The sequence below is a fragment of the Labrus bergylta genome, chromosome 22 (assembly GCF_963930695.1).
Source record: "Labrus bergylta chromosome 22, fLabBer1.1, whole genome shotgun sequence".
Classification (NCBI taxonomy): domain Eukaryota; kingdom Metazoa; phylum Chordata; class Actinopteri; order Labriformes; family Labridae; genus Labrus; species Labrus bergylta.
The window spans coordinates 6357627-6366813 of NC_089216.1; the positions used below are offsets into that span (position 1 = coordinate 6357627).

The following is a 9187-nucleotide window of genomic DNA, read 5'->3' on the forward strand; positions in this document are numbered from 1 at the left end:
ATAAGGATGATAAAAATGTTTGGTTTTTTTTAGCTTTTTCTGTACACGAACAGATTCAGAGTTCCTCACGATGTAGAGCAACAAGAGACGCTAATGATGAATTTAAAAAAACTGATTATGTCAGAACAGATTTTCAAGGTGAGCAGCCGATCTTTAGAAACAGACACGAGGCCAAACAAACACTTTAAAAATAACTCGAACTCTCTGGTTTGATAAAGTGACAAATGAAAGCAGTTTAAATAAACTAAATTCAAGTTTTATTTTACATTTTAACAGACAAACCTTCATTGACACATTACACACACTGACACAGTATCAGGTAGAGATGAATCTTTGATCACAACGCTTCTTTGATGAGCGAGGACAGTCTTCTGAAAGCCTGTTGACATATATGGAGAGTTTAGACGACATCCAGGAGTGTGTGTGTGTGTGTGTGTGTGTGTGTGTGTGTGTGTGTGTGTGTGTGTGTGTGTGTGTGTGTGTGTGTGTGTGTGTGTGTGTGTGTGTGTGTGTGTGTGTGTGTGTGTGTGTGTGTGTGTGTGTGTGTGTGTGTGTGTGTGTGTGTGTGTGTATACCTCATCCATCTGCTCTGGTGTGGAGAGTGAAAAGGCCGCTCTGACGTAGGGACACGGGTCATTACTGTTGATCATGAAGACACCTCCAGGAACCAGCAACACCTTCAACACACACACACACACACACACACACACAAATCATCGCTAGGTTAAAACAGGTTATTTGTTTTCATTTTGTGTGCTAAGCTAAGCTAACAAACTGCAGGTAGTAGATGGATGAATACCCAACAGATGAAAATGTATGAGCATATTTCAAAATGCATCTTTCAGAAATGTGCCGCCCTAAAAGGTTCTGTCGGTTCCAACCATGGTGAAAGACTAAGAGCAACCCGAGATGAAGATGAAGTGCTAGCAGAGAGATTCTCTGTGGAAAAGATTTCCTCCTCTGATGTGACGCACATTCTGGTCTTTTTAAAATCTGCTGAGTAGACGTTTAAAACATCAGGAGAGACTACAGCGCAGACGTTGGGAAAGCCTGATTCTACCCACTCTTGTTCATACTCGTCTAATCAGATATTTGCAAGGGGGGATTTGCAAATGCTGCGTGTGTATATGTGTATGTGTGTGTGTGTGTATGTATGTGTGTGTGTGTGTGTGTGTGTGTGTGGGAGGGTGAACGCTCATTTTCTGAACCCACTCACAGTGCACACAATAGGCCCTTTACACACACATCCTACACTCTATTCAGACAGAGAACCTGTGTCTCTTCCCAGTGCAAAACGTCTGCTGAAAAGGAACCAAAAATGCATTGTGGGTAACCTACAGTTGGAACATTGCAGCACCGTGGTTACGTGTTAAGAAATCAAAAAAAGGGGATGAAGTGGAGTTGTGTGCTGACCTCTTTCTCCAGGGCTTTCTCCATAATGAGCTGCTGGGTGTCGGCTATGCCTTTCACTTTGATCCACAGGAACATGCCGGCAGACGGGGCGTGCCACTCTGCTACATCTGCACACGACACACACACACACACACACACAAAGTGGAAGAAAAGAGGAACAGCTGACGACGTGTTTGTGTGTTCACCACGTGACCCGTAACAGGATTTCCCTCCGATTCAAATGTTTTTGTAAAGTAGGAAGCAGGAGAGTTTACCTTCATTGAGAATTCACACGTACCGCACTGTCTCGCTCACAACACGTTTACAAAGATGGTTTTCATACATTTTTTTTTTTTTAGCAAACTTGTTGCGTCTAGCTTTGTGACTCCTCCCCTCCTAAGTGTTTCAAACTTTGTCTGACTTTTTAAAACTGTAACACAATCATTTATCCGCAGTCCGTGCTGTGATTGGCCGGCTCTCCACCGGGCGGTCGAGGGATCGTGTCATGTAATGTTAAAAAGAACTTTGAGGAGTCAGAAGATTAGAAAAGAATTTACCAGTAGCAGAGGTTTAAAAGAGGTGATTTGAATGTGAAAGTGATGGTCTGTGTTTGTTAACCTTTTTGTTTTTTTTTAATCCACAAACCTTTGAGCCACTTGTCCGCAGAGCCGATCATGGCGTCACGCTGCTTTCTGTAAAACTCGATCACCCTGTGTGTGAGAGAGAGAGAGAGAGAGAGAGAGAGAGAGAGAGAGAGAGAAGAGGATGATGTCATGTTCTTTTATAGTCACTGTAAGTGTTTGAAGAGGATTTAATCGTCTTCCTAACCAGTCACACCAGCAGAGGCAAGGCAAGTTTTTTTAATGTCGCACATTTCAACAACAAGGCAATTCAAAGTGCTTCACACATCAAAAGCATCATGACAGAGGAAAGAAAAGAAACATTAAAATGGAAAATTGAAAAATCAGTAAAACAAACAATTCAAAATCACAGAGAAGAACCATTCCTTGGCAGAAGAAGAAGGTGACGTACCGGTCGATGTGTTGGAGGAAGCCCTCCTGCCCCCAGCTGTGCAGCAGCTGAGACACCATGAGCTGTAGGATGACACGATGCAGGTTCAACAGTGAGTGACTTCAAAAAAAGTATTTGACAGTAAAATGAGCCCAACATGTTGGTTTCGGCCTCTTCCTGCTTCACGTTAGTACACTTCATAAAGTCCTACATGCTGTATTCATCCTGTCTCCATATTTGAGTCCAGATCAGAGAAAGAAGCAGAAGGTGGGGAATAACTCAGGGGAGGATTCATCGCTCCTCTCCGTTCGTATTTAAACCTCGTGTGTAGCTGCTGAACAACGTGATGTCTTATGTGCCTCCATGTGTAGACGCTCTGTTTGTTAGTTGGCACTCTGTGTGTGAACTCTTCTTTAAGTAGTGTGTGTGTTTCCAGGTTTCACAAGTTGATTGAAGCTGCCACCCAAAAAAATCATTAAGGTATCCTGCATTCAGAAACAGGTTTTATGCTTTTTTAAGTCTAATCCAATAAAAACAGGCGACAGTCTCCCTGTCAGAAGAATCAAAAAGGATGAATCATTGGTGAAGCTGTTTGTGTATAAACCTGCAGTGCAAACAGCTGAGCGAGCAGGGAGTGCTGTTTACCTGTGTGAAGGTGCTCGTGTGCATCGTGGAGGCCTGGATGTGCAGCACCACCCGGTCTACCAGAGGTTTGGGTCCGGTCACAAAACCGATCCTCAGCCTGAGAGAGAGAAGACGCAGACGAGCCGACAAAGATGGAAACAAGGAGAGCAGTTACGCAAAAAAAACCCAACATATTTCTATGACACAGAAAGGAGGGTCATATTTAACCTGATGTTTAAACATGACTAACTTTATAAACTGCTTCATGTTCTCAGACTCTGTTTCTGTTTTTGTACCTCAACTTTCACAGTCAAACATTCCTGATTTTATAATATCGAACGTAAAAGACAAAATTGAACAGAAAACAGTCTTAAAGAGTGTGTCTCATAGAGTGTGTCTCATAGAGTGTGTCTCATAGAGTGTGTCTCATAGAGTGTGTCTTATAGAGTGTGTCTTACAGAGTGTGTCTCATAGAGTGTGTCTCATAGAGTGTGTCTGATAGAGTGTGTCTTATAGAGTGTGTCTCATAGAGTGTGTCTCATAGAGTGTGTCTGATAGAGTGTGTCTCATAGAGTGTGTCTTACAGAGTGTGTCTCATAGAGTGTGTCTCATAGAGTGTGTCTCATAGAGTGTGTCTTATAGAGTGTGTCTCATAGAGTGTGTCTCATAGAGTGTGTCTTATAGAGTGTGTCTCATAGAGTGTGTCTCATAGAGTGTGTCTTATAGAGTGTGTCTTATAGAGTGTGTCTTATAGAGTGTGTCTTATAGAGTGTGTCTCACAGAGTGTGTCTGATAGAGTGTGTCTCAGAGTGTGTCTCACAGAGTGTGTCTGATAGAGTGTGTCTTATAGAGTGTGTCTCATAGAGTGTGTCTCATAGAGTGTGTCTGATAGAGTGTGTCTCATAGAGTGTGTCTCATAGAGTGTGTCTTATAGAGTGTGTCTTATAGAGTGTGTCTCACAGAGTGTGTCTGATAGAGTGTGTCTCAGAGTGTGTCTCATAGAGTGTGTCTCATAGAGTGTGTCTCATAGAGTGTGTCTGATAGAGTGTGTCTTATAGAGTGTGTCTTACAGAGTGTGTCTTATAGAGTGTGTCTGATAGAGTGTGTCTTATAGAGTGTGTCTTACAGAGTGTGTCTTATAGAGTGTGTCTTACAGAGTGTGTCTTATAGAGTGTGTCTCATAGAGTGTGTCTTACAGAGTGTGTCTCATAGAGTGTGTCTTATAGAGTGTGTCTCATAGAGTGTGTCTTATAGAGTGTGTCTCATAGAGTGTGTCTTACAGAGTGTGTCTGATAGAGTGTGTCTTACAGAGTGTGTCTGATAGAGTGTGTCTCATAGAGTGTGTCTCATAGAGTGTGTCTCATAGAGTGTGTCTCATAGAGTGTGTCTGATAGAGTGTGTCTGATAGAGTGTGTCTCATAGAGTGTGTCTCATAGAGTGTGTCTGATAGAGTGTGTCTCATAGAGTGTGTCTCATAGAGTGTGTCTCATAGAGTGTGTCTCATAGAGTGTGTCTGATAGAGTGTGTCTGATAGAGTGTGTCTGATAGAGTGTGTCTCATAGAGTGTGTCTCATAGAGTGTGTCTCATAGAGTGTGTCTCATAGAGTGTGTCTCATAGAGTGTGTCTCATAGAGTGTGTCTCATAGAGTGTGTCTCATAGAGTGTGTCTCATAGAGTGTGTCTTACAGAGTGTGTCTCATAGAGTGTGTCTTACAGAGTGTGTCTGATAGAGTGTGTCTGATAGAGTGTGTCTCATAGAGTGTGTCTCATAGAGTGTGTCTCATAGAGTGTGTCTCATAGAGTGTGTCTTACAGAGTGTGTCTTACAGAGTGTGTCTCACAGAGTGTGTCTCATAGAGTGTGTCTTACAGTACATATTTTTACACCTGGATCTGTGTGTGTGTGAGTGTGTATTTAAAGCTACAGATGGTTGAAGATGTAAATCATGATCTATAATAACATTTCAAGTAGATGTTTGTGAAGTGAATGTGTTTAATCTTAAAAGTGTTAAATATCTGTTTGGTATGAATCATCATGTTTTATTTCTTTCTACAGAAAAGTTAAAGCACCCTGTACTCTTCAATATAAAAGTATATTAGTATTTAGACTTAGTAAAGTAAGACACATTTGGCTATAACTTTATTACTACACACACACATCAGATATGAAAATAGGGAATAAAAATGAAACTGCTTGATGGACTAAATCAACACAGAGTCAATAAATCAGTCAGTGGTATCAGTCCTGCTTTACATGCAGTTCATCTAAAGAACACACACACACACACACACACACACACACACACACACACACACACACACACACACACACACACACACACACACACACACACACACACACACACACACACACACACACACACACACACACACACACACAGATTTAAAGACGCTCACCCTGAAGACAGGATCTTAGAGAATGAGTCTGTCCTGATGATTCTTCCGTCAACGTCCATGGAGAGAAACGTGGGAGCCCACGGCTGAAAAATCAATAAATCAGTCTGGACTGTAAACCGAAATACGTGACTAAAATAAATACTAACGAACCCATTTTTTTTTTTTTTTAAACTGAGAAGGTGAGAAAACTCTTTTCTTACCTTATCAAACTGCAGGAAGTAGTAAGGGTCGTCCTCGATGATGAGCATGTCATACTGTCGGGCGAGCTGTTTGAAAGATGTGGAAGCAAAAAGACAGAAAGAGTGAGCAGGAAATCAGCTTCACAACAAACCCTTCTTTGACAGTTTTGCTTTGGTTTGAGATTGTTTAAAGGCACAATTTTATTTTTCATACCTGAAAAGCCCGTCACAGCAGATGGCTGTCCACTACTAAGACTGATTCTGCTTAAGATTTCTACTTGTCAACGTAAGTGACAACAGTTCCTGGTGTATTCATGTTGGCCCTCTCTTGATAATGTATATAAAAAATAAAAAAAACACTCTGATGAAACACAACTGTACTATTTGATTCCACAGTGTGAATACCTCGTACACTTCCTGCTTCCTCTGAGCTGTCATGGAGGCACCGGTGGGGTTTCCTCCGTTGGGGATGGTGTAGAGGACCTTGGGGGCGTCGCTGTCGGGCTTGTGGACCTCTGAGGGATTCCAGCGAGACAAAACCTCCTTCAGGGCTGCAGGTATCATGCCGTGCTGATCGCTGGGAACGTTGATTAAGTTGCAACCGAGCGGCTGGAGCTACAGGAGGAAGGAGAAGGGTCAGAGGAGGTTAAAAATGTAAATATGCGTTATGTTAAAAAAAAAAAAAAAAGACGGGGCTCTCACGGCTGCGAGTGTGCCTGAGTATGTGGGCGCGTCCAGCAGAACGTTGTCTCCGGGGTTCACCAGCATCTCAAACACCTACAAAAGCACAAACAGCACACAAAAATGATCTCAACATGATTTGAATAGAAGAGCTCTTGAGGTACATACACATATTTCTTCTTTATAGATACAAACTTAACCTTGTCGTACAAAAGCTAAACATTAAAAGTAACATATTGTGAAAAACACACTTGACCATGTTTCTCACTTATATGTGTCTCTAGTCTGTCTTCAAACCCTCCCATCCTCTCCGTCTTCTCCCTGCTCCACTTTTCAGAAAATGTGTGCTCAAACAGTCCGTTTGGAGATGTTCCCTTCATGACATCACAAAGGGCAGTAACCCCTCCCCCAACGTGGGTGACACTCCCACAGCTAGGTGTTTGGTTTCAGGAATGTGTCCAGCGGGGCGGCTAAGGGGCTCGCATGGGCTACCCTTGAAATGTGATTGGCCAGCCCAGTCCTAAAATACTGGACACGCCCCCTGGTGGGTTTGAAGGGTGAAATTTAACAACTGTTTTGATTCCAAAGCTAGCATGCTACCTGAACAAAAAGATCAGTCTCCTAAGTTGTCATGTATTAAACGTTTCTCTGACTGGGTGTGTTTGTCCTCAAAGAATGGGTTGCAACCATAATAGTTTTGCAGCTGCTGGCTGAAACAATATGATGGAGCATTTCCAAAACTTTCACTACCTATTTGTGTTTTAGATCCCTAAATATGTAAAAAAAAATAATACATAAATAAATGACTTCCCATGTATTGTTCTTCACGTCTTTACGTGAGCCTCTTGTTTTTCATGACCAGCTGCAGTACCTTACAGAGCCCCTCCTGGCTCCCTGTGGTCACACACATGTCCATCTGGCCGTTCTCTGGGGTGTAGCTGGCGGTCGGAGGGTTGTGCAGGTTTTTCTGGAGGTTCTTCATCCACGTTAGCAGCTCAGGGATTCTGAGAAGAAACAAATAAAAAAGGCTTTTAAATGACTTACTGCAACTACTGTGACATTCTTCTTTTGATACACACAACTTGATTTTCACACAGAAAGGGTTTTCATCCACACAAAACAAACAGTAACTCAACAAAGAAGCCCTACGTGTAGTATCTTTAATGACTTATACCTTAACATTACTACTCAAAGCTCCAGCTTCGAGTCAGTTGAAGCTCTGATGTTTACAGAGGTGAGAAGTGGTCATAAAAAGAAACAGCCTGCTGCTCAAAGATAACCTCAAAGTGCTGCTGAACGCTTCTCTGACATCATTTAAAGTGAGGCTCAAGTCGTGATTCAAACGAAAAGTTATTTTCCGTCTGAACTGTCATCCAGACGGGTCTGTATTTAACTCTTCCTTCAGTGTCACTGAGGCTGACATGAAGCCACCAGCGTCAGGAATCCTGTTTTTATCTCTCACCCATTAGAAGCCGAGTACTGCAGAGCCCTCTTCATCGCCGCCTCGTCAAACGTTACAGTCTCTCCGTGCTTCACCTTGATGGACGCCGACAGGAAGGGGAAGGTGTTGGGGTTGGGTGCTCCTCCGGCCAAAGAGATCAGGGATGGAGGCGAGCGCTGCTGCAGCTCAGCTTCACACAGGTGAAGACAAAACAGATAAAAACACAACATTAAAATGATAACAATATTAGAATAGACGTCTAAGACATTTGTCAACAACAAGGCACATTACACACCATTTAATGATGTTTTGTAACGCTTAAGCTTTGGTAGCTGTAACTAAATGGGGGAGAATGAAACAGAAAAGCTGAAACAGTGATTTTAAATGTGAAAACTTCAACTTTTTAAATCAAATTTGGCCCCAAAGTGTCTCACAATAAATGCTAATCAAGACCATCCAAAAGAAAATATCCCCCTATAAAGCTTTGAAGTTTTAGCTGTATAGTATCTGATTTAGAAAAGCACCTCTTTAAAACCTTCATCAGTTTAGCTTTAATTCAGGTAACAAGTATTTATATGAACTACAACTTGAAGGTATTAACATTTAAGATTTGTATGCCAGTGGTTTTCATAATTCACAGCCAATGTCAGAAAACTGAGATAAAATTCATCACCAAGTTTTTCTTTTAATTTCTGTGGAGCTTAAAATAAACATTTATAAAGATAAACACACTTTCATGAACACTCACTCAGCGTCCTGATGGGGGAAGGCTTCCTGGCTGCGCTGACAGCTGTCAGAAACCGAGCGTAATTCATGATGATTCCTGCCAAATGTTGAATAATAATAAATGTTGAATAAATATAAATATAAATAAAATAACAATCCAGCCACATAAACACACAGATTAATACAGTTTGTTTGTGTCTTTATCTGCCACCTGTTGTTGTTGTTGTGTTTATAAAAGTGAAGAAGAGAGCTTACCTAGTTTTTCCATTTAATATGTCACATACATTTTTAAACATATACACTTATTAAATAATTTATGTGTGAGAAAAAAAAAGATTACTTCAAATGTCATTTATCCCCACTTTGAAGACTGTTTTACCTAAAGCTACATATCAACAAGTTGTACACATGGTTGTACAGCTTAAATCAACATAAATTGTGTTAAAAGTGTGCAAATAGAGACACCTACAGGAGAACAATGTCTTTATGAAACTACAACAAACTGGTCAACATAAATTCTGCATGATTCATAAAGTGGATTTAACAGTATTTACGGCATTAGTTAGGCAACATTCAGCTGTGTAACTGACCTTGCGAATCGCTGCTCGATCTTCTGGGTAATGTAGTTCTTCACATACGGAAAATCAACTGTCGTCATGGTCACGTGAACTACGTTACCCAAACTGTAAAGCAAAAAAAAAAAAAAAAACCCGGACA

At 41.4% G+C, this 9187-nt stretch overlaps 1 protein-coding gene across 1 annotated transcript; it reads right to left on the reverse strand.

Moving 5' to 3' along the window:
* Positions 1-234: 234 nt before the first annotated feature.
* Positions 235-9134, reverse strand: aadat (aminoadipate aminotransferase). The gene is made up of 14 exons (XM_020640315.3): positions 9061-9134; positions 8493-8567; positions 7766-7934; positions 7175-7307; positions 6325-6399; positions 6028-6237; positions 5644-5709; positions 5444-5526; positions 3049-3145; positions 2425-2486; positions 2038-2102; positions 1414-1520; positions 576-677; positions 235-379 (listed from the first exon to the last, which is right to left on the reverse strand). The coding sequence occupies exons 2-14, from the start codon at positions 8557-8559 to the stop codon at positions 338-340; spliced, it is 1278 nt and encodes a 425-aa protein (XP_020495971.2). The 5' UTR covers positions 8560-8567; positions 9061-9134; the 3' UTR covers positions 235-337.
* Between the last annotated feature and the right edge of the window lie 53 nt (positions 9135-9187).

What these genes read in the sequence shown, in the direction of transcription:
- aadat (XM_020640315.3), bottom strand. Translation starts at nt 8,559, where the DNA reads ATGAATTACGCTCGGTTTCTGACAGCTGTCAGCGCAGCCAGGAAGCCT. An exon ending in ACTTCCTGCAGTTTGATAAG is followed by an intron (nt 5,527 to 5,643) that starts GTAAGAAAAGAG and finishes TTGATTTTTCAG; the next exon opens with CCGTGGGCTCCCACGTTTCT. An exon ending in ACACGAGCACCTTCACACAG is followed by an intron (nt 2,487 to 3,048) that starts GTAAACAGCACT and finishes GTCATCCTACAG; the next exon opens with CTCATGGTGTCTCAGCTGCT.